Source organism: Myxocyprinus asiaticus, chromosome 15, assembly GCF_019703515.2.
Source record: "Myxocyprinus asiaticus isolate MX2 ecotype Aquarium Trade chromosome 15, UBuf_Myxa_2, whole genome shotgun sequence".
Lineage (NCBI taxonomy): Eukaryota > Metazoa > Chordata > Actinopteri > Cypriniformes > Catostomidae > Myxocyprinus > Myxocyprinus asiaticus.
Window position 1 is genome coordinate 17,706,133 of NC_059358.1, and position 25,579 is coordinate 17,731,711.

The 25,579-nt window shown below is 37.3% G+C and overlaps 2 protein-coding genes and 1 pseudogene across 2 annotated transcripts; all 3 read right to left on the reverse strand.

Moving 5' to 3' along the window:
• Positions 1-1,385: 1,385 nt before the first annotated feature.
• LOC127453308 (PR domain zinc finger protein 13-like) lies at positions 1,386-7,092 on the reverse strand. The gene is made up of 4 exons (XM_051719629.1): positions 6,874-7,092; positions 4,940-5,071; positions 4,723-4,843; positions 1,386-3,513 (listed from the first exon to the last, which is right to left on the reverse strand). The coding sequence occupies exons 1-4, from the start codon at positions 7,012-7,014 to the stop codon at positions 2,036-2,038; spliced, it is 1,872 nt and encodes a 623-aa protein (XP_051575589.1). The 5' UTR covers positions 7,015-7,092; the 3' UTR covers positions 1,386-2,035.
• A 7,113-nt stretch (positions 7,093-14,205) lies between these two features.
• Positions 14,206-17,998, reverse strand: LOC127453320 (desmin-like; annotated as a pseudogene).
• A 2,015-nt stretch (positions 17,999-20,013) lies between these two features.
• On the reverse strand, positions 20,014-24,675 carry LOC127453345 (thiosulfate sulfurtransferase/rhodanese-like domain-containing protein 3). Its single transcript, XM_051719678.1, has 4 exons — positions 24,411-24,675; positions 23,868-24,056; positions 23,395-23,554; positions 20,014-21,746 (listed from the first exon to the last, which is right to left on the reverse strand). Exons 1-4 carry the CDS (start codon positions 24,535-24,537, stop codon positions 21,680-21,682), a joined length of 543 nt encoding a protein of 180 aa, XP_051575638.1. The 5' UTR covers positions 24,538-24,675; the 3' UTR covers positions 20,014-21,679.
• Positions 24,676-25,579: the final 904 nt, after the last annotated feature.

Genomic DNA, 25,579 nt, shown 5'->3' on the forward strand with positions numbered 1-25,579 from the left:
AGATCTATCATCTTAACAATGAAAAAGGAGTGAAGTTATCAAATAGCATATTCCCCAGGGAAAGGAAAAAAACATATTATTATATACAAGCCTTCGCATATGTTATTCACCCAGACTTTCTAACCATGAAAGACTGAACTTCTGAAACAGAAGTTCTTTTGTACAGAAATAATTACACATGAGTATACAGTATATACTCTTTCATTGTATCTACTATAAGAGATAAAAACCATTATAGTAAGGGGCTGATGCCATCACCTGCAGCCTGTTTTGTGTTGGCAGTACCTTGAAGACAGGGAGATGTGACTGGTAACAGCCGACGCAATGAAAGAGAAAGTCACACATGTTTGTGCCACAGTGTGAGTGCCAAGGTGTTTCCACAGAGGTAATGAAGAATGCACCATATCAAGGACACACCAGTGTGGAGAGGGACAGAGAAATAAATAATAAGAGAATACTGTGTGGATGGAAAATGCTGGTTTTGTTTGTTTGTTTTTTTTTTTTTCTTTCAGTTATCCACTAATCCTTTAACTACAAACCTTAAGGTGGCATTTCTGTAACTTGACTGTTTGGATTTGTTAAAAACTAGTGCAACATATTGGAAATCTCAAATATGAGTTGAAAATGTAGTTGATTTGTTGTAAATAGGTTGACGTAAATATTTAATAGCCTTTGTTATTCACATCAAATTGTGGAATTATATATTTGGATTGTCAGTTAAAATAATAAACTTAAAACCCTAATATATATATATATATATACATATATATATATCATATATATATATATATATATATATATACATTTTTTTTTTTTTGTTCTTATAACCCATAACATCCCATAAGAAACCCTGATAAAATAGAAGGTTATTAAAAAATTAACACCCAGTATTACAACATTTAGTCAAAGGATGACATGCCTGTTTCTGTGTAATGATGATGACATGCCTGCAGAAACTGAATTCTAATTTTGGATAGAAAACACTTATCAACTACATCTCTTGTGTAATATCTAATGTGTAAAAATGGGAATGACGAACTAATAATCAGCAATAAAAGAGGACCATATTAATATTCACATTATATTCGCATTTTATCAACCCACACTATTCTTAAAAAAATAAAAAAAATAAAAAAATAAATAAAAAAAATAAAAAAAATTTAAATTCTGTTAAAGAGCAGGGTTTTTCGCGTTACCTGACTCGATTTGTCTCTTTAGACTTGTCCCAAGACGATTTAGCGCACCTAAATGACGTTTTCAGGTGATCCAAGATAAAATCACCCCCAATTATTAAAACAAATATCTTCCAGTTTAAAGAAAAAAAGAAAGAAGAAAGAAATAATTTCAATCGTATTACAACATATCAATGATCAAACCCTGTTTTATTTTATTTTTGAATTTTATACAAAAACGGACAATGCGATGTATTTGGATTTGAGGTCAATAATGTCAATTAATAATATACAATATCAATGAATAATGTAACAATACACCCACGGCTGCCACAGTACATCATATGTACATTTTTACAATAGTTTTTCAACTAAATAGAAACACCCATATTTCTTTGAAACGTCCTTTTACATTTTATTGGCTACAGTTTGTTCACCAAATGCAATTTTTACAGAATGGGTTGAATGTTTTTGGTAATAAAAAAGTGCGAATTTGACAGGTAATTCCAACGTAGTGGCCTACTGGAATTAATAAAAGGAAATGGTCAGACAGCATTTTAAAAGAAAAGAGGAATTCCGAAAATCAGTTGTTGTGCCTGAATGCATAAACCCATAAACCCGTCTTTATAAAGTGCAGCTCCACATTGTGGGTGCTGAGATGTACTCAATATCACTAAGCATGTGACATTATGAAATTAAGTTCATGAGTGCCTGAAAAAGAACCGAATTCCTTTTTTATTTACTTGGGGAAACTTTGCAATATCTTTATAAAATTAAACATCTTATTTGGAAATCAATATGTACATGCATAAGTTAGCTACTTAAGAGCTAAATCTACTTTAATATGTCCAGTAATTGGTCCATTAATCATTATTTTTACTCGATTCCTGGTCGCTCTGATCATCTGTGAAGCAGACGTCAACGTCGCTATCATTGTCGCCTTTTTGCTCGGCATCTCCGAAGATGCCGTCCATTTTGTCATCATCGGATTTTTTGATAGTTTGCCCTGGATGCCTTGATTTGACGTGCCTCTCCAGATCCCGCCTGCGCACGAGCACTTTCCCACAGAACTCGCACCTGTACGGTGTATTTCCTTCCGCGTGCAGTCGGATGTGCTTGTTGAGATTGCTGGGATCACCAAAGGGCCTAAAGCAAACTTTACATTTGAGTGGTTTGTACCCTGTATGAGTCCTCATGTGAATCTTCAGCCCGTATTTTCGAGAGTACAATTTGCCACAGTACAGACACAGATGTCCCTTTTTGGGCTTGCCCGAGTTTGGGTTGGACGTGGGCATGGACTCCAGCCTTGAGCGGTTTTTCTCTACGGCAATTTCAGACAACTGTTGCGTATGCATGGCTATCTCCCTGTCGATGTTCGTAATTGTATTCAGATCTGGATTCAAAGCAGGTGCGCTGAAATAGGTAACAGAGTCTGGGTATTTAAGCAGGTTGCCAAAGTGACATTTTAGAGGATAGTATGGTGAACTGTAAAGGAGCTCTCCGTTGTAAACAGTAAATGGCATGAGGGGTATGTTGCAGTCTCCATTGTATGTTTTTCCTCCATCAAACTGTGGCAAGGAGAACCTCTCGAAATGAAAGCCGGCAGGAAGTTGGGAGTAACGCGAGGGAGACAGTGCAGAGTGCTTGCGACTGTCAACATGCTTGAAAGCAGAGGTCTCCTCAAAATGTGGCAGTAAAGGAAACCCACGGATTGAGTTTGCGCAGGGAATCACAGCAGGTGTGGTATCCACTGAGTGCGTGAATTTTGAGGGATGGACATTAGGCAAAGGTTCATTCAAGGAACGCACTGACTTGATGTTTCCTAACAGTTTACTGAACCCGATACCGTTTGATTTTCCGTTAGACTCATCTCTTGCTACCTCAGCCAGGGAGAAATGTGAAAGTCCCATTGGTTTGAAAGCAGAACGGACGCCGTGAGGGAAGCCCATACTGTTAAGCACAGATGATGTCCCACCGAGGCCCAGCATGTGTCCGGGGTTCCTGGCAGAGGTCACACTCATGTCAAGGGCCCGGTCCTGCTCCTCTGAGCTTGACTTTTTCGATAGTCCCGCTTTACTGGCGAATGGTGATGAGGACACTGCCCGTTTCACAGCATCAGACATTAAGATGTTGTGGCCATTCCTCGGAGAGGACGAATTATTCGGGATGTCCCCAGATCTCGGAGATCTGTTGAAGTTCTCTGGACCTCTCGCTTGCTCGTTGCTCGTGCTCACAAAGCTCCTGCCATTGCTCAATGCACAGTGGAAATGCACATGAGCTTTCAGGGTGTTCGGGTATTTGAATATTCTCCAGCAATACCAGCAAATGTAGCGCTCCTCTGCTGAAACATAAAATAGAAGAAATAATGAAAGAATGAAAAGAGTAGAAAGTTAGCCTACTGTCAGCTCTAGTCCACAACGCTATAAACGTATTCGTCACGTTGGCATGACACCAGTTGGGCTGTCTGGGGTCAATTATATAGATGTAATGATTTTGTAATCCGCAAAACCCTGTTGTTTATTGTCACTATCAAAAGAGCAAGCGCCGGCCCAATCTGGCGTTTACAAACCAATTCACTGAATAGGCACTTTCTCTATGTGCTTTCCCGTGGAATTGATGGCAGCTGTTGCTTGAAATCGCAAGTCGCGTAAGACAATGAGGCTGGCCCATCTGTTGACGATGGAGAATAGGAAGCGTATGTCAAGGACCGCACCGTGTATTGGGCCAGAGAGCAGCGCTCACAGTACAGCGTCGCAAATCAGGGCAATATACATCCCACATAATAGTTTGCATTCAGTAGCTAACAATACCTTACGCAGCCAGCTAATTTACCGTAGAGCACCTTTTTTTTTTTTTTTTTTTTTTTTTTATGTGTTTGCTTTTGAATACATGGATATTAATGACTAGATGACATTTGTTAACCTCTTCCCCTTGCTGAGGCCTACTACCACGCATCGACCCATTTGCTTGTTCAGGGGAGAACATCCAGGAGTTTTAATTTATTAGTGTATATAAAACGAAATAATAAGACAGATCATGCAGAAAGTAGTGCTGAACAATCATCCGCTAATACAGTAATACACAAATACAGTGTTTGTGTACAGGGCTGCTCTTAAACTCAGCTCAATAATTCTGAACCAATCAATGCGAGGACTGCCAGACAACAGACCTTTCGATTTACTAACTAAACAGGGATAATCTGAAAACATTCTCAGCTGCTACTAAGCCTATTAAATCGGATTTGAATAGATTTGCCTTCATTCTGCTGGTGGCAGTATTGCTTAAAATCCTCGGACATATTATTATTATTATTATTATTATTATTATTATTATTATTATTATTATTATGTAAGAAACTGGCCTGCAGAGGTTAAATAAAGGCACTGATTTTATTGAAAAGTTCCCTTCATCATTTTTATGAGTGAGGGAAATTAGTTAAGCCTACAGAGAGTAAAGTGAAATCTCTGAGGCTGTTCTGTAATTATTTTTCCAATGATTATGTATAATTATTATACATTGCGTATGAACAAAATATGAATGCATGTCTCACCTTTTTCGTCATGTGTTGGAGTTGCAGTCGTAGGAATGTCGAACCATTGTGCCAGTGAGTTGGAATACCAAACGCTCAATTCTTCCCCAGGCTGAATTTCTCTCAGCGCACGATAGAATATCTTTCGAGAAGAATCGGGAGGAAAATTGTTAAAATATTACAAACATATTGCAGTTGAACAAGTTCAGATTAATTCGATTATTTTGCTTTGGCTCACCTGTCCCCCAGGTAAATCCGAGACTGCCTCGAGGTTCTGTTCTTGACTATATCTGGCCGCGCGTATTAACCCAATCCAATCTGGAACTGCACTGCCAGACTCGTCCACGAATTCCCCCCTCAGCAGGCGAATCTATAAATACACAATTTATCATTTACTACCTGTTTTATTTAACTCATAACGAAATGTTATATATATATATATATATATGGCCTTTTTTTATTTACGCATTTCAATTTTATAATAAATTTCCATCAAATTGAATTGAGTAATCTTTTACAAAATTGAATTAAACTTCAATATATGAAACGTAAACAATATAAGACTTATAGGTTTTATTCATTTAATTTTGTTAAAGATTACTCAATTCAGTTTGCGTAAAATTTAGCTATAATATTTTTAGTGCATAGCTTAAATAGTCAAACAGTTCAATACAATTGCCATATAAAAATAAAAACAATTATATGGTGCCTTATTATACTGCCTCTGTCTCTTGAAGCTGTTGAAAGAGTTCACAATTTATCTAACCAAAACATTATGTGTATTTTTTTTCTTCTAAATGGTAATCATTTAAAAAAAAAAAAAATTATTCTGCTTTTTTTTTACCCTTGTTAATTATACCACCCCAAGGTATTTCAAACAATAGCGCGTTAATGTCGTTTTATTCGGTCTATTAGACAATGGTGATAATTTTCAAGGAAAAGGCCACATAATTGAGTTGATACGAGAAACGAATTTGAAGAGTGTCAAAGCATTTCTATTCTGTTCAAACAAATTAAAGATTAAAGCGTGACATTTGACACGGAGATTGCACCTGATGATCGCCCATGGCCTGGGGCGTTACATTTATGTGCATCAATCACAGAATCAGACAGCGTAAAGAGCTCCAGTCTATTTACAACTTATTTATTAAAGTAAATAGGCCTACCATTGTATATGATTACATCCCAATGACATGTCCTAAATTTGAACAGTAACACATATAACTTTTTTAAATGTTTTTCAATAATACCAATAATTAATATTTATGAAATATATTGTAACTGTGACTTCTAATATTTAATATTCTATATACTATAAATGTATATTTAGATTTACATCTAATCTACTGTTTTCAGTTCATAAAATTTTATCAACAATTTATTTTCTCTACTAATAGAGGTTACTGTCTGATTTACTGTTACATTTCCATGGAAATTAAATGGTACATCGGAATAACCTGCCCGCAAGCCTGTGACATTTGAAGGGGCAAGGGCATTATTAAGACGGTTAAGTAAAGGCGCAGAATGACAAGTTGTCCTGCTAATATAGCGCAATTATTACCAATCTGACAGCACAAACCAATTAAAACGAGGGTGCTTAATGAAGAGTGACAGGTCAGCATCCAGATTTGGAAAAAGTAAAATGTTCTTTAACTTATTTTTACCTGAAAAAAAAAAAAAAAGAAACAAAGAAACAACAACAACAACAGCAACAACAAATCTTTTTTTTTTTTTTTAAGATTTTCCCTCAAAAAAATATTTTTACATTTATTATTATTATTATTATTATTATTATTATTATTATTATTATTATTATTAGGCTTTATATTGTTGTTAGTTCTTATCAGAAAATCAAAATTAATAAATTGGAAAAAATCATAGGCCCACTTACAGATTAGCATTGCGGTATTAACACATTGTACATTATTTCTATTTTGTTTGAAATGACGCACAATAAGTTTATAGTCTGTATGAGAAAAAAAATTACGATATTGCTCTCTTAAAACTTGAAGTGGAATATATATATATATATATATATATATATATATATATATATATATAGGCCTATTTAAAAAAAATTAAAAAAAAAAAAAAAAAAAGCTCATGGCAAAATTTAAATCTGATAATAAAAATGTGTCACGGACACGTTGCAAATAAATCAAACTAACTTACCTTCTTTTTGACTCCAACTTCCTTGCGGTCCGAAACATACTTCCCCAGTTTGAAGATGCCCGGGACTGGTCCTATCCGCAACCCGACTGGGATGCTGCAGTCTGCAAACACACTGATAGTGGGTGTCCGAGTCGCTTGCATGGCTGACTCTGTTCGTGTTGCTGTACCAGAACCAGGAAGACCAAGTTGGCACTGATTGAGATGAGCAGAGAGTCTGAGATGAGGACAGACTAATATCCGCCCGCGAAGTGACGCGGTGGCGTATGTGATCTGGCTTTTCTTATGGTGCAGTAAGCAACCCCTCGGCACATTAATGCGCAAGGGCGAGCAGCGTGCGATGAGAGAGTTGCGCTCTTTTAGCAGCTGTAGAACTCTCCGAAGTGGTCACATGGAGACTTTCCCTCACCCTCACGCATAATGAACCGCTCCAAACGGTCAAGAGACAATAGGCTCAGCGACCTTCCCATCCCCAAAATCCAATTTGTCAAGGGCAGAGAAAAGAGAGTGCAGAATCAAAGGTCTGGCGCAACCATTAATCCTCAGCATGTGGCTTTGTCCGCCAGACAGTTCCGATATTTTAAGTGACAAATCCACTGTATAATTTCTCCATATATTCTCTCCCCTTTTATTGTTCTATACAAACCAGTTTTTGGAAATCAGTGACTACTTTAAATCTACTTGGCTGCATCCTTTTAGGTTTTATGTACTTCAAAGCTCTTTATTCTCTCCCTGCCTATATTGTCTGTTGCCGTTTCAACAAAAGGAGAAGGAATGTTTGGGAGACTTGTTAACTTCTATTGACTCCCGGCGTGTGCCGTGCTGGGAGCGGGCAGGTACTCAACGGGAGAACCAGCAAAAAATAGGAACAGCTTTCAAAATAACCACCACCTTATCATTTCACACTTTTCTGACAACAGGTCACGTATCAAGATGGTCACATTCAGTTTTGATAAAGCACACTTCAATACTCAAAAATTAATGGAAAGGAAAGGATGACTTTATCAACGAAATCTTGTCCGGGATGCTACTTGACAATATTTCCTCTCCTAGTAGATTTCTGTGTATTCACTTTTATTTTAGTATTATATAGACTTTCACGCAATAACACTTAGGCTATTCCTTATTTATGCACACTCAACTTGCAGTTTAAACTGAGCATTTTAAGCACACTACTTCCTTAATTCACACTCCACATAAATAAGACATTGCTCGTTTGAGTAAACTAAAGTGATTAGTTAAAAGTTTGAACATGTAATCACAATTTAATAATTGGTAATAAGGGTACTGACATGTAACAGGCAGATAACCCAAGCTTTCACTCAGGGCCCTTGGGGATCATTTAAAGTGAGTCATGTTGTATTGTTACCACTTGTTTTAAAACTCAATTTGACCCCTTTGATCGTGGTCCTCAGTGACTGAACAGAGGGCGAGGGAAAGAAACAAGAATTTGTGGGCGATAAATTTAAGCCATGAACATGTCCTGCTAACCTCTGCCCTGGCGATTCAGCGATGACACTCCGCTGTAACTGGAGAAGCTGAGATGGTATCTCTTTCTGTAGGAAAATGTACCCCACTGGTCCTTTCTGGGTGCCCTCTCTTTGGGCTCCTTAATGAGTCAAAGAGCGTGAACGACACGCGAACAATTTTTGAATAGGCGCATGCATAGGCCGGCTGTGTGGTGGGTTATTTATTAATGTTGCCATTTGTGACTGGTTCCCATCCGCTCTGCAACAGCGGGTCCGGCCTCTACAGCGCTCACACCAGCCGGGCCGATTCTCATTCGTGTCTTGTGTCTTGAAGTCGACGTTGTCCCACTAATAAATTGTGCACAAAGGCGGAAACGGGGACGTTTATTTTTCCTGCTCTTTTAACCGGTAAAAGCAGGAGTGAAAGTCATGCCAAAAGCGCCCATTGGAGCACGGTGAGCGGTCAAAAACTCAGAAAAAGTAGTGTTCAGAGCAAATGGGATGGAAAATTAAATGAAACCTTGAACGGTCGCATTGTCCGGTGTCTTTTAAATACCACATTAATTACATGGTAGCAGCTTAATTTCGGAACAATATTGTGGACCCAAGCGGGGCATTCCAGAACTTTTTTACGCGTCCCATTATGAGAAAAAAAGGTCGGATTGTGAGATTCGGAGAAAGTGTTGGTCAGGTGGTGAGAGTATTTTCTCAGGGTCTCAGCATTACAATGTGCTAAATGCGGGATTTGATTTAACATGTTGCCACATAATGAAGCATCGATGTAGGGTAACAGCGAGTGTGTGAAGAACTGCGGTTAAAAGGAGCAATGTCCCACCAGGGGATTCCATTCATGCGTCCAAACTTTGCTTGAGTGCCAAGGGTTCACCACTCTATCAGAACAGTCCACAATGCCCAAGCTCTATAGAATTTTTTTTACGCCAACTATAAACTCTTTGCCATACAAGTCCTTTAATAGACAAAGCTTACTTTCTTTTTCTGTTTCCCTTAAAATTTTCCAGTGGCTGTGGGAATGCAACGAAGGAACCAGCCTACGTTCACACAGGCACATTGTTCGTCGTATTTTATTATCATTTATTTGTGGACTGTACATCAAGTTCAACAAGTTGAAAGTCGAGTATAATGTAGGCTATTGCGTTGCAAAAAGTCAAGGCTAGAAAATTAAGATTATTATTATTTATTTATTTATTTATTTATTTACATAGCTGAATATGTTAGGTTAAAAATAATAATTTAGCATGCCTATTTTAATGCGCTTAACCTACTCACAGTTGTTGCGGGAAAGTGCAAGCTTCACAAAGGACGGACCAGCTGCGTCGCAGATAGGGGATACGGGTGGGACATTAGTGACGCGATTGAATAGTAATTATGCTTGTATGGGAGTCCCACCAGATGACATGATTGGGATTTTAACCCAGACTAATATTCAAAGTCGCATTAGAAAGTGGCGAGATAAGTGGCCACTGATTCGACTCTGTTCATGCGTGCCCTCATTTTTAAATGCTTTCAAAAGAAAGGGGGCTGCTTCGTTTCAGCATTCAAAGCCTGAACAAAGTTATCTCTGCCTTTTGAACCGAATTTCCCCAACTTTGACGCTCTTGTCCCCGCTGAAAAGGCCAGTATAATAGGGTGTAAACTTGTCTGAATTGAAATGTTTCGGTGTACTTTATAAATTCATACCCTTTTTCACCCGAACGCGTAAGAATGCACCTTTAGTCTATCCGATTCTCTCTGCCTTCGAACGCATTTACTGCGGGCTCTATTTGTGAAGTTCATTTTTAGGCAAATGTATGCAGGGAAGGTCTGCAGTGAATAGCTCTGTGTGTCAGCCGGGCCTAATTGGTATTAAGGCACTAAAACCATATGCAGAAAGTGACAGAATTTCTCAGGTTTTAGAGAGCGTTAACTTTTACCCCTTTTGATCCTCAGATCATTTGAGTGGACGCTGGGAAAAAAGGCTGGGGGACTTTTGTGTGATGGCATGTACAGACAGATCATTAGTTATTCCATTGATGGCATTCCCTCGTTAATTCAGTCTCAAAAACATTTTAAAATAAACATTTAAAAGTGCATAGCTACAACTTGGGCCTTGCATGAGTTTCACTGGATAGCCTAAGGATTTATTACATTGAAAATGGCATAGTATATTGATCTTTGGTCAGCCATTACACGTTGTATTTTCGAGTTTTCTGAAGGATGCTTTTTTAATTTAAATAAGGATATGTGTATGAAGATGATGGATGGATGGATGGATGGATGGATGGGATGGATGGATGGGATGAATGGATGAATGGATGGGGTGGGTGGATGGATAGATAGATAGATAGATAGATAGATAGATAGATAGATAGATAGATAGATAGATAGATAGCAAGTAAATGAAGAAAGAAAAAGAAAGAAAAAAGAAAGAAAGAAAGAACAGAAAGAACAGTTAGAAAAAAGAAAGAAGAGTTGCATTTGCGCGTTGATTGTAATATGTTGTAATGACCAGGGATTTCAATTTGCACCGCACAGCATTACATGCGAGCCTGACAGGACCCTGGATAGCTCCCGTCTTTAAAAAGGTGAAGGTCATATGGCCACTCACTCAAACGCCAGCTAATTATATTGATAATTCATGTAGCCTACCCTGCTCATGAGGCTATTTGTATCATCCTTTAATGCATATCACGAACTTTTCAACGCATAGCTCGGGATGCGCATTACACGACTGGCAAAAGACACACTAATGATATGAATCAAAGTCAGTCACTGAGTCTCTAGTCCGCTCATTAACGGCCAGGATTGACATTTCTGGGTTTTCCATAATGTCCAGTGCATTTCTCCGAAGAAACAATGCAAGTCAAGTACCGGCAGTTAATTGAGCTTCCATTTCGGGAGGGATGAGTTTGTGGAAATGATGATCGTATCCAAAAGAGTAATGAGAGGCTATTGATTAACCCAGTCTGTTCAAGACCCTAAATCGCACTGTGCTGTCAGATCCACAGTACTGGATCTAAAAGAACATATAAGGTTATCATATTATTATTATTATTATTATTATTAACAAGAAGAAGAAGAAGAATAGCATATATTATATATTATTATTATTATTATTATTATTATTATTATTAAAATGTGATTCTTAAGCATAGATGAATCATAGTAGGCCTAATGAATATTAAATGATCTGCTGGCGCAATGCAATATCATGTTTAGACAGAGATGAACGGCTAAATGACTGGGTAGCCGTTTTAAAATCTTAATCCGGTGTTATCCCCTTTGCTTCAGAACATACACTATATTGCCAAAAGTATTCGCTCACCCATCTAAATAATTGAATTCAGGTGTTCCAATCACTTCCATGGCCACAGGTGTATAAAATGAAGCACCTAGGCATGCAGACTGCTTCTACAAACATTTGTGAAAGAATGGGCCGCTCTCAGGAGCTCAGTGAATTCCAGCGTGGTACTGTGATAGGATGCCACCTGTGCAACAAGTCCAGTCGTGAAATTTCCTCGCTACTAAATTTTCCACAGTCAATTGTCAGTGGTATTATAACAAAGTGGAAGTGATTGGGAATGACAGCAACTCAGCCACGAAGTGGTAGGCCACGTAAAATGACAGAGCGGGGTCAGCGGATGCTGAGGCGCATAGTGCGCAGATGTCGCTAACTTTCTGCAGAGTCAGTCGCTACAGACCTCCAAAGTTCATGTGGCCTTCAGATTAGCTCAAGAAGGGCATAGAGAGCTTCATGGAATGGGTTTCCATGGCTGAGCAGCTGCATCCAAGCCATACATCATCAAGTGCAATGCAAAGCGTTGGATGCAGTGGTGTAAAGCACGCCGCCACTGGACTCTAGAGCAGTGGAGACGCGTTCTCTGGAGTGACGAATCACGCTTCTCCATCTGGCAATCTGATGGACGAGTCTGGTTTTGGCGGTTGCCAGGAGAACAGTACTTGTTTGACTGCATTGTGCCAACTGTGAAGTTTGGTGGAGGGGGATTATGGTGTGGGGTTGTTTTTCAGGAGCTGGGCTTGGCCCCTTAGTTCCAGTGAAAGGAAATCTGAATGCTTCAGCATACCAAGAGATTTTGGACAATTCCATGCTCCCAACTTTGTGGGAACAGTTTGGGGATGGCCCCTTCCTGTTCCAACATGACTGCGCACCAGTGCACAAAGCAAGGTCCATAAAGACATGGATGAGCGAGTTTGGTGTGGAAGAACTTGACTGGCCTGCACAGAGTCCTGACCTCAACCCGATAGAGCACCTTTGGGATGAATTAGAGCGAAGACTGCGAGCCAGGCCTTCTCGTCCAACATCAGTGTCTGACCTCACAAATGCACTTCTGGAAGAATGGTCAAAAATTCCCATAAACACACTCCTAAACCTTGTGGAAAGCCTTCCCACAAGAGTTGAAGTTGTAATAGCTGCAAAGGGTGGGCCGACGTCATATTAAACCCTATGGATTAAGAATGGGATGTCACTTAAGTTCATATGCGTCTAAAGGCAGATGAGCGAATACTTTTGGCAATATAGTGTATGTATATATATATTGTATAGGCCTAATCCTAGATGGCCCATGATTCTTTAAATTCTAATATTTAACCACAAATCTGAATGAATTCTTATAACCTTTTGTCCATATTTAAATGAATTAAATACTATTTCTCTTAATTTGCAGTGCAACTGGTTTGTCTTTGTTTATTCCTGCAGTATATAAGATTCACACAAAGCCGAAAAGATGCCTATGAGTCATTCTGTCTCTTGGCAGATACTGTAGGCTTGCTTCAACTTCCTTGCTTTGATTATATGTTCTGGCAAGAGTGCACATTGTAGTGCTTGTGTTTGTGTTTTGGTTGCTTCATGTATGGAGTGTAGTTTAAAGTCTTGTCAGTGCTCTGGATCATACTCATGATCTGAAACTTATTTTGACTTGTATTAACAGCATTTCAATCAATTTAGTACTGAAATGCAATACTGACAAATGCTTTCATGTTTATCATTGGATAAATGAACAGGGTAATTTCTTTTGAGAAAATAGGTTATCATCATGAAAACATGAAATTAACAGACACAATTATGTTTAAAAAGAACAAAATATGTTATGATGGGAAATGTTAAAAAAAAATAAAGAAAAAAGAAAAGAAAAAGCTTTTTGCAGTAAGTGTGGAAATGTCAACACTACATGCATGCTTTACAGTTTTTTTTTTTGTTTGTTTTTTTTTTTTTGTTGTTGTTGTTGTTTTTTTTTGCATCTGTCAGTACTTTGTGAGCCACATGCTTCTTTTACCGATAATGTACATTTTATGTAGTTTTATGCTCATGTCCTTTAGTGCACATCTCACCTTGCAGCTCTAAACAGTTTGAGTGTTTGACATATCCCAGTGGGAGCTGATCAGAATGGAGATGCAGATGATGAAGAGGGCAGATTTGGATAGAATGGGGCCATACAGTGAGTGTGGCTTCACTTTGTGGCAGTAACGTGTAAATGATGGGTTGGGGTTCCCCGTTTGGCCAAAGAATCAAGGTGAAAGACTAAGCCTGGAGTGACACACTCACACTCCCTGCATTTATCTTAAGTTGTTTTCCAAACAATTCCAATTCCTTCCTCATTGTCTGCACATTCACAGGGTGCCTGCACCATACACCTGTTCATCATGGGATAAAGCAGGATCTGTAGGCTAACTGTATGTCTGTTTGCATCTTTTTGAAAGTTGGATAAATGTTTTTCTATTGGACAGCTGAGTTGTATGTTATTTGTTTAAATTTGTGGATTTTTATGAAGTTTAAGATAAAAATAAAAAAATAAAAATCTTAAACAGATGCAAACAATGGATAAAACAAAACCTCAAAAATATGCGATGCTGAAAGCTTTATTTCCAGTTTTTGTAATGTAAGACACAAGCTTAGTTTGTAAGGCACATGCATGGACGTTGGACTCAACATTATTTAACGCATTCTGAAGGCATTTTCTGTCATGAAGGGTGAGTAGGAAACACCACTACTCTTCATCATCTGCTGCTCCAGAGATGGAATAAGATCTCTCCTGTGTGTTGCTCTCCAGTGTGTCATCCTCTGTTTTAACTGTTCTGAGGGAAAACACAAGTGGAACCCCAATATATAAATATTACACTTCTTTTTTTTTATATCTGAAACTTTACACTTAAGATACACTCCTTGATTTTCAGAGGACATGCTCCAACAACTAGGCCATGATTCTAACATGCTCAATTGTAATGTTACCTGATGAGTACAGTCTTCCTCTCAGTCATCTCCACAGCCTGCTCTTGAGTGTAGTCAACAGTGGTGCACGGGCCCCCAACTCCCCCAGAGAAGCCTTCACCAAGACCTTCGCCAAGACCTCTATCCATTCCATCACCAGCTCCTGCACCCATGGCACCTGCAACATCAGCGGTTCCAGCACTGTAGATGCTCATGCTTCCACTCATAAGGGACATGGTCTGCATGCTCTGCACCATGGTAGTCAATCGAGAGTCCTCACCCTCAATAAGCCTCCTGTGGACATCCGTTAAGGAGAAAGGATTAAGGTAACAGTATATGTGTTGAAATTATTACATTTTATATATATATATATATATATATATATATATATATATATATATATATATATATATATATATATATACACATATATATATATATATATATATATATATATATATATATATATATATACATACAGGTGTATGTACAGTGCTAGTTAAGTCTTTTGTATTTCTTTAAGTTTCAAATTGTTTTTATTCATTTGATCATATTCATTAAATTGTTAAAAGCCCTGGGCTGTGCAAGTTTACCTCTATGTGGTAATTTCAATCTCAAGGCCCATCTTAACATTCAGCAGGTATTCATACAGAATCAGAGCTGTCCTTTCCTTGGAGGATTTCAGCTCAATCTGCAGGGCCTCAATCCTTGCCTGACAGAAAAAAAAAACGTTTCCTTCACTTAGTGCTGTTTATCCTACTTTGTATGCAGGTCAAAACATGATTAAGTTTCACTGGTTTCACACCTGGAGTTCTTCTATTTCTTTTCTGTACTTCTCCTGAGTCTCACGGATCTGTGCTTCCAATGCCTCATTTTTGGTCTTCAAAGTCTCCAAATCGCATTCTTTATTTTTAATCTATAATTATTTTTTATTTTATTTTATTTTTTTTATTTTTTTTAATAACCAAAAAGAGTGAATGAATGTGACGCAAAACAATTTGGACACTTTTTGTTATTTTGGTATAAATTGACAATAAAGTTCCATTTGTTAACATTAGTTAACTACATTAGTTAACAATAACTAACAATGAACAATACTTCTACAGCATTTATTAATCTTGGTTAATTTCAACATGATACATTTTTTTTTAATTAAAAGTTGTAGGCTATTTGTTAACATTAGTTAATGCATTATGAACTAACAATGAACAATTGTACTGATAAACTAACATAAAAAAGATTAATAAATGCTGTAATATTATTGTTCTACATATATAGAGAGAGAGAGAGAGAGAGAGAGAGAGAGAGAGAGAGAGAGAGAGAGACTGTATGTATGTGTGTGTGTGTGTGTGTGTGTGTGTGTGTGTGTATAGAGAGAGAGAGAGAGAGATAGATAGATAGATAGATAGATAGATAGATAGATAGATTGTGTGTATATATATACATACTGTATATAGTAAAAATGTAATTGTATAAAATAATAATAATAATCCTTCCATCATCAGGTTTGTTTCCCTTAGACTTAACTAAACATGTGTTCAAGGAACATAATTAAAACTTACTTCCTTCTTTGCAGTGACAATTTCCTCTCTGAGGCTTGGAACCTTGTCCACATGTTTTGTCGATTTGTTGTTGAGGTCGTCGAATTTACTTTTGTACCAGAAATCCATTTCCTGGAGAAAATGTTTTGGAATTATTGCAACATAACAGTCTATACTTAAAATTCGTTTTCATCATAAATTTGAATGACAACAACAACAGGCTATTTACCCCACCTGTAAATTCTTTGCGGCAATATAATCATACTGGTGTTGGATCTACTTGAGAGCGGCTGCGAGGTCGGGAAGTTTGTGCGCATCTACGGCTGTGGCGTGAGTAAATCTGTTTCATAAGATCGTCGATTTCCTGAGAACGTTAAATGTCAAACATGGATTTTTAAAGCTTTTATTTATGTTTAATAAGGAAGAAAAAATTTATTTAGCACATTAATTACCTCTTCGTGTACTCTTTGGAGGAATTCAAGTTCCACTTCCAAGTTTTCCAGCTGTTTCTCCAAAGCAATGCGCGCCGAGGTGGCTGCGTCCACGTCCTGTAGAGACGGTAAAAGATGTCCATAAATGGTAGGCTATCATACCATTACTTTTTTCCTGATGATGGCAAATGTTATATGACGACATGATGGCAACCATACCGGACGGAAAGCTTCAATGTCAAGCTCGGCTTTCTTCCTCATCTCTACGGCCTCTTCATATTTAAACTTCATAACCTCCTGACCCGCCATAGCATCTTTTGCAGCAATAGCTATGTCCTTAAAAATAAAAGGAGGTAGGCCTATTGTTAAACACTAGACTTAAGAGACTATATTTTCCCCTCTTTAACGCGAATGATCACGCATCTCAGAAAACTGCACAACATCTGACAAACATTTACATTTAAAAAATTTTAACATCGCCTATAAAACTCCTTTATTGAAAGACTGGTGGGTGAATATTATTTGACTACAGTAAATACTCGAAATCCTCGTACAACAATTTGTTTTGCTGCTCCAGAGATCGGACCTTTTTCCGACAGAGAATAATAAACACAATACGTGTTATGTGCAAATTCTCTGCTTGCTCTATGGCCTCTGCCCACAGAAGTGCAAATAATTCGCTTTATCTCCTGAGCCAGCAGTGGCATTTCCACACAGCCAGCCTGCACGACCCACCCAAGCGTGACCAAATCGGACAAATTCGGTCAAAGATGGCTCTGAAAATGGGAGTTGTTTTAAATAGGGTTATATATTGAACATATAAAACATAGCACACACTTTATGCATTTTCTATAATGATTTCGCTGTCCACGTCACTTTACACCTTTCATGTTGTAGCTGAAACATACTAATTGATAGCAACTTGTAAATAGTCAAGTGCTTGTAGCCTATTGCTATTGCAATTCATTATTTATAGGCTTACTTAGATTTGTGACATGGATAATGTATAAAGCCGTGCCATTATTTTCTCATCATTTAGGTTTATCCAGTTTTGCAAATTGCAACACAGCATGCCAGCTCAACAATGAACGGTGCGCTTGCCTTTTCAATGTATGCTGCCAGTCGATCGTTGAGCAAGACCATCTCTTGTCTCTCACTGGTTCGTGTGCTGAGGAATCCACGGTTCTCTGCAGCAGCTTGGTCGAGGTCGACCCCTGGACCCCTTAAACAAATGGCTCCCATTTCGACACTGTAATGACTAAATAATTATTAAAATGTTTATATATATATATATATATATATATATATATATATATATATATATATATATATATATATATATATATATATATATATATGTATGTATGTATCAGAATCAGCTTTATTGCCAAGTATGCTTACACATACAAGGAATTTGTCTTGGTGACAGGAGCTTCCAGTGTACAACAATACAATACAGCAACAAGACAGAGATAATAATAAAACATAATTAAAACTGAATAGAAAATAAAGTATATACAGAATACACAAGACTAATATATATATATATATATATATATATATATATATATATATATATATATATATATACACACACACACACACACACACACACATACATACACACATACACAAACATAGTGCAATTTTAAATAAAAACCTGTTATATACAGTGCAAGGGAATATAATGACAGAAGAGGTAGGATGTATGTTCAACCTCTTCTGCCTGATGTCCTTATATATTAAATAATTATATATAAATTAAAACACTTTCAATGCGACCAACTGTGAAGTGGATGCAAGGTTTAGGTAAAGTGTGGTTGATATGTCAAGGAAGATGCATCTATTTGTCACTTTGGGTTTTATTAGCCTTACTTGTGTCTCTTAGAGGCTGCGTGTTTCTAAAGCAACAATAACTCAAATGAAAAAAGTGTGTCCCAACAAATAAACACATCTAAATTATTTGTAATAATGTTTGATTAATAATTTAATTTGGTACAATCAAAAAATAATAATGAAGTCAATTTACAATTTGTTAAACAATTCTTTGCAGATTAGCAACCTCCTATTCGTTTATAGCAATCAGCTTCATTTTGTATTAGGGGCTGTTATAAAATCATAAAATGAACATGAGAGGTTATAACTGGAATTAAAACTGTTTATTATAGACTACAAGTTTATTCTTTCATTTATTATTTATATTTATTTATTATTTAAGTGTTCCACATTGTGCAGCATCTATTCATCTGCAACTGCATGACTTATATTTTTTTTAACTGTAAAATTAAGATTTATCTGGTGTAAAATTTGGCTACTATTTCATTATTGTTCCATTTTTATTGAATGGAAGTCCCCATTCACTGTCAATTGCATATTTTTTTCCCCCATACAATATGAATGGTGACTGAGGCTAACATTCTGCCTTACATCTTTTGGATGAATAAATAATGAAAGAACTTTTGTTTTGGGGTGAACTATCCCTTTAAGCAGAAGACTCAACCAATCCTTCATTCATCTTCAATAGCATTAGAATATTGTACATAGTCTGAAGTTTCCTTGTATATGATGTTCTGCATTGTTCCACTGATATATCTTTTTGAGAGACACACAGTGTCATTACCAGTGCTTCCAAACAGACAGAATGGGTGGTGCTTAACCAGTCATGAGGTGCCGGCTGTGTGAGGATGAGAGAGTCCTTCAGCCCAGTGCCATGCTGCTGCTGACAGCGGTGGCATTACGGGAGTAGCTGGCTGAACGGCACCTCCCGACATCCCTTCTGACAGGAGAGGGGCTGCTTACCCTAACCTGGAAAGAAGAGGTGCTGGTGTCCTCAAAATGGCGGCAATAGGACGAGATCCTTTCAGGGCTGCGACTCATTATGGGACAGTAGCTGGGTTCCGTTCTTGAACTCAAAGGCCTTGCTACGTTGATGTTCCTCAAGGTTCCTCTCGCAAGCTGCTCACAAATCCACACTCTTTGCCTAAAGGTCCAGGCTTCTTACACTCAGCCCCAAACATTAGACAACACTTTTGGAATGTTGTGCCTCTGCACCATCGATAAATTGGCCTGTCACTCAAACATCTGCCAGGGTCTTGAGAGGTGTTGAATGGAGTGAAATTATGAGGCAGCAAGGGTCCATTAGTCTGTAGATGCAGCTATGATGTGATCTGGTTTGATATGAAGGGATTTTAATTACACATGCTTCTAGGCAGGGCAAGGAATAATATCATGGGGTCAGTCTGAGAGATGCTCAGTGAGAGATGTTATATTAATAGACATTAATCTGGTCCCTATTTACATGGAGGTAGTATGTGTAAAAAGGAGGAATGCAAAGGGAATTAACCACAATGTTTTTCAATGGCCTGTCTGGGCTTCACGCTTGAGATGACTAAAGGATGTGAGTGGTAATTACAGTAGTCCTGTCTTCGGGCTCTTTAATCAGGTTCTAAAGAATCACAATTATAATATGAGTTTATTTCTTCAAGGTTATTTAGCCGAACCTGACTATGTTCCCATCTTTTGTCATTACAGAATACTGTTGCTATTCAAAGTTATTTTTTTTTTTTTGTTGCAAATCTGGTTTATGAGATTCTTTCCAGATTTTGCCAGACATGTGGGATGAGGGCAGGGTATGTGTCTCTCTGAGATGTGAACAGTGGCTAAATTAGCTTAAACACTTTTTACTCCTGCTATCTTATTCATCCCTGTAGCAGTGCTCACACAGAAAAACAAGACAACACTGGTAAAGAGACTAGTGTCTTTATCAGCAATATTAAAACGCTGTTATTTTTGTCCATTTCTACTTCTGCTCAAGTTGTTGAGGTCGGTTCTTTGCTCAGTTAAAATAAAAACAATATTTACATTTCACCTTTTTTCAGTGAGAGACAGGACTTTATCACATCCATTAATGTTTATGGTACATATACCCCCTTGAAGACTAACCTCCTAGTGCACAAGAAATTCTTCTATGATCATATAATAGGACTAACATGTAGAGCGCTTGCTATCATTAGTCACAGATGACACTGGAATTCACATAAGCCAATAACAAAAGCACATGAAGTGCCAACCAGATGATGTATAGCAGACAAAGGGCTTGTTATTTATAGGGTTGAAATTGTTAAACATACAAAAGTTAAAGATTTAAGCTTGGTACATTTTAATCAATGAGCTTTACAAAAAACACATTCAATGTTGCAACAATTAACAATATGAGTTTCTTAATCTAGGACTAGTCCTATAAATGTACTTTATCTATAGAAATGTTTTTCCCAATGGATCTATTTGCACAGAAACTTAAATGGATATTGTATATTGTATCTTAAATGGTAAAAGTCTCAGTTTTATCTCACCAAACTGTGTAACATTTAGTTCAGACAAGACTAAAAAAGAAAATGAGAAAATAAGAAAATGTGAATGGTGCCTGCCTGTACAAAACTTGTAAGTTTTAAGTTTTTTCAGGGTCTCTATGACCCTCACATCTGTAATTTTGTTTTTGTATGTTTTCTCTTTCCTCAGGCGAAAATCCTAAGTTTGATCACTTAGAAAAGCAATAGTAAACCTCTCCTCAACAAGCTGCATGATTTGAGGTAACATTACGATGAGTTATGCACAGGAGTTTGTTCAAATCCCTAACCTTAGTATTTGGATACTCACAATGATTTTTTGACAGGAAAAAAAGTCAGATATACTGTCTTTTCAGATAAGCACAATGTAGCATCAAAGTTTTATTTTCAAGAATACGACATAAAAAGACATAATTCTTCACATAATTCTTTGAAATTTACACAGTGCTAAACTGAGTCCATAAATCATGGGATAAAATCTCATTGATTACATCAAAAAAGCCAGTAGCCCTTTGAATATCAACTGAAGTATTACACACTGTAGGCTTCTGTACTTCCCATTCCAACTGAATATATATGTCATATGAAATGTTTGCATAGAATGCCGACTGCTCACATCATATAATTGCATCTTTTCAGGCATAACATTTAAATACACCATTCCTTTATTTCCTGTCAAAACCACTGATTTCTTCTATCTTTATGGCACGTTCTGGCTCTGTGTCAATGGTATAAATAAGATGGTAATACAAGTCAGTTTAATTCCTGTCACAGTGTTACCATGTATACAGTGTGAGGATCACTCTTTGGTTTGTATTATTTCACGTTCTGCCCAATCTTGCCATCCACCTGGATAATGCTGGACGCTGCAGGAAGAAGACAATAAGACAACTGAGGCCATATAAAAAGAACATTACAAAGTGAGGATTAGGTCTCGGAGTATCAAACTTGAAGAGGGACAACTCATAGGTTATATGCTATTAAAATCCTTTTGAATAAGCTCAAGGCAGGCCCTTTGCTTCTTTAATAAGTTAATAAAGTCCAATTAAATAATGTATCAGTTTATTGCCATTGCTATTGAAAAGTTGGCTTTCCCTTGTTATTTTGTAGTGAAAACTTCATTTAATACATTTTACAATTGTTTTAATTGACCATGGCTGGGTTCCCCAATAACGTTGCAACTTAAAACTTTTACAATCATCTTAACTGACGTCGCTTGTTATTTTACGATGGAGTAATGCCTGTTTCCCAAACCAGCACGTAGATTGCTCGTTATAAAGTAGAAATTAACTGCTTTGTTATGGGAGCTGTCCAGTACAAATTGGTGCTGATCACTTTTGCCATGGCCAGTAGGTCTAGGTGTTTGTCTTCTCAACATGAAAATAATGTGCAAATACTAACAAACATGGAAGTAGTTTGTAACCGTGTCGAGGCACCGAAATGTATTAACTATTACAGAATTTAATTAAAGAAATAATGATGGCTTTAGTAAGATGGAGTTTCAGATGTATTGATGGTCAATCATAGAGACTAATGAAAGTGATGCGATAAATGCATGTAACGTGAATGTGAATGCAATGTGAATCATAAGGGGCTCTCATGTAGCCTAAATTTTTGTTACTTTGGCTGGAAACTGAACAAATGCACACAGAACAGGATTAAAATTACAGGCATCAGCATTGAACTACTCATAGACCTATCTAAATATTCATAGATCATCTGGTTAGAGTTCAAGACACTGCGTACAGTACTTGTAGCTTTACTGCCATTATGCATCATGCAATTTGTTACTGCCTTGTAAGAAGACTATAGGCGAGCCGAATTGAACCAGCCATGGGAGGAAGGAAGAAGAGAAGGTGGAGGAAGAGAGAGAGGGGGAATCTCTCATTGCACACTCTCACTCTAATCTCCTTTTTTAACTATATTTTATTTATTTATTTAGGCATATTTATTTAAGTTTTAAACTGCAGTCACATATGTCTTCTTAAATAATCTGTTTAACAAGAACACATCATCTTTCTATTACCATTACAATTATGCTTAACAAAGAAGGCTAATAGGCCTATAATGTTATACTGTATAACATGTCTTGTAAATTTAGATCTATCAAGTCGCTTGCGCAGACTGCGGAGACTGCCTATATTGATTTCATAGCGCTTTTTTCAACACTTTTGAAATAGTTTACAATGGCTTTCCAATTATCTAAATATATTAATACAATTTATAAAATGTTCCATTGTCATTTGATAAACTGTGAAAGATGCCAGAAACATATGTTTAAGTTGCACTTAATGGACCTAATACAGGTTCAAAACTCTCATTAATTTACTAATGTTTTTACAAACTACTTAGATAAGGATCCTTTTGGGAACCGCACCTTAGAGATTAAGTACTACTTAAGTGCTACTAACGTACTACTTATTGCTTTGGGGAATGAAACTGGGAAACTCTTCTCTCATAAATGAAACTGTGTGTCGAGGCAAAGAAAATGTATTCATAAGCATCACCGCTCACTTGATGTATCCTAAAGACACTGCAGTATCCAGGGCCGTTTTGCTTCTTACACCAGCTAGGCAGGTGAACACAATATTTTGGGAGTGTGTTGGCATATCTCCACCAAATTTCTCCTTAAACTCATCAGGCTTGAGTTGAAGAGCTCCGTTCACCTGTCCCACTGTAGATGAGAGGAAACAGGATGGTGCATTCAGAAAGGAAGAAATACAATCAGCACTTACTCACCCTCACGTTATTCCAAACCCGTATGACTTTTTTTTTTTCTTACAATGAAAGTGAATGGTGACTGAGGCTGTCAGTACCTAACATTCTGCTTAACATCTCCTTTGGTGTCCCACGGAAGAAAGTAATATGGATTTGGAACAACATTAAAGGTGGATAAATGATGACAGAATTTTCATTTTGGTGAACCATCCCTTTAAATATCAAGTACATCATCAGGAGGACTTGGAAAGCAGGAAGCACTGACTTACGGGGTACGTTAATGGACCCAGGGATTTTCCCGTACTCTCGGAGTTCCCACGGCTCACGGACGTCTATAACCACACCGGATCGGGACACCAGCAGTTTCTTAAGCTGCTCATAGCACACGTCTATTGAAGGCTGGCTCGATGAGCTGAAATTTCGCAATAAACCACCTTCATAACGAATGACACGGGTCTCTGAAAGATAATACAAACACTTGACCGACAGGGGCCGCTCTTCTGCAACATTGATGTTTACGCGTCTTTATGAGTAATTATTAAAAGTCTACATTTTGGCACTTTAGAAAGATGTATACGCTCTCAAAATTTTAGACCAACTTGTACAGCACACACTTTTCAAAACGTAGGAGAAAGACTTCTATTTCACTGGGCATTTGTTTGAAACTTATATAGACTTATACATATATTGATGTTGGAAGATGTGCATTGTAAATGCAAATTCTGCCGTGATTTTTCCTGATCTATCAATGACAAACACGACCTATTACATTCAACAGTGAAAAGTACATAGAAATGTTTTGAAACACTCACGCTGCAAGTATCGTAAATGTGTCCAGCATGAACCCGTTGTCGGTAGTCTTGTGACAGGAACGACATTTCTGCTCGCTAAAACGCGGGGAATACTCCTCATCAGTCGAGAGCACACATTTAACGCCATGCTCGGAATTTTCTTGCTAAAAGCTGCAAAGTAGCGATGTCTCCTTATCCTCGTTTTGTAAGTAAATATTGACCGCAACGCAGTGTGACAGTGAAACCAGAAACTTACGTAGCTGGATTGCAGCTACCCAGTACCGTACGCATGCGCACAACTACGGATCACGTTAAGGACCAGTGAGGTACACTGCTGCTCTTTTGAGCTCCCAAACCCTGTAAAATTGGTTATTTCATTACAATGCACATGTTTTAGCTCAGAGTCTCACCCAGTTGTGCAGTCATTTGATTTAAAAATTAAAAAATATTCTTGGTCGACAAAATGAAAATGTTACTTAATTTTTATGTTAGTTTTCATCCTTTTTTAGTAATTAAAAATCAAGAAATTGAGGATAACAGTTTTTATATAGCCTATTTGTCAATACAAACGTTAAGAAGAAGAAGAAGAAGCTTGGAACAACTTACTGTACAAAAAAACTTCTAACTTACCACGCTCCCCCCATTGGCTGAATTTATTACACTTGTTAATACATTTGATTGTAGTCACATTCAGGGCTGTAACTAGGGTTTGAAAATTAGTGAGGTCCACGGTGAGGTGTCAAGACTTTTACCAAAATTACACCTACAAATGCAACATATTCTATACATTCAAAATTAAAATTAAAGGACAGCAACCAATAATAATACTGAAATTATTTTTTAATCGCAAATGCTGTTAACAATATTAATACAGAATTTGTCACATAGAAATGCACATTTGACAATAAAGCACTGATTTTGAGTTGGGCAGCAAATTTTACTCATATTAACTACAGAAAAATCAGCAAGTTAATTAACAACTAATTTATCTAGGGCTATGTTAACTCCGTTACATATTATCCAAAACAATCACTTGTTTTCCTTTTGCCAGACTCTTAATTGTTTAAAGGTGCACTCAGTAATTTTTTCCTCTTTAAAAAAGTTTCAATCCTAAAGAAATTAATTATAATTTTGAAACATATGTATAAAATCATGACAACAAACATGAGATGAGGACTCTAGTCATACCA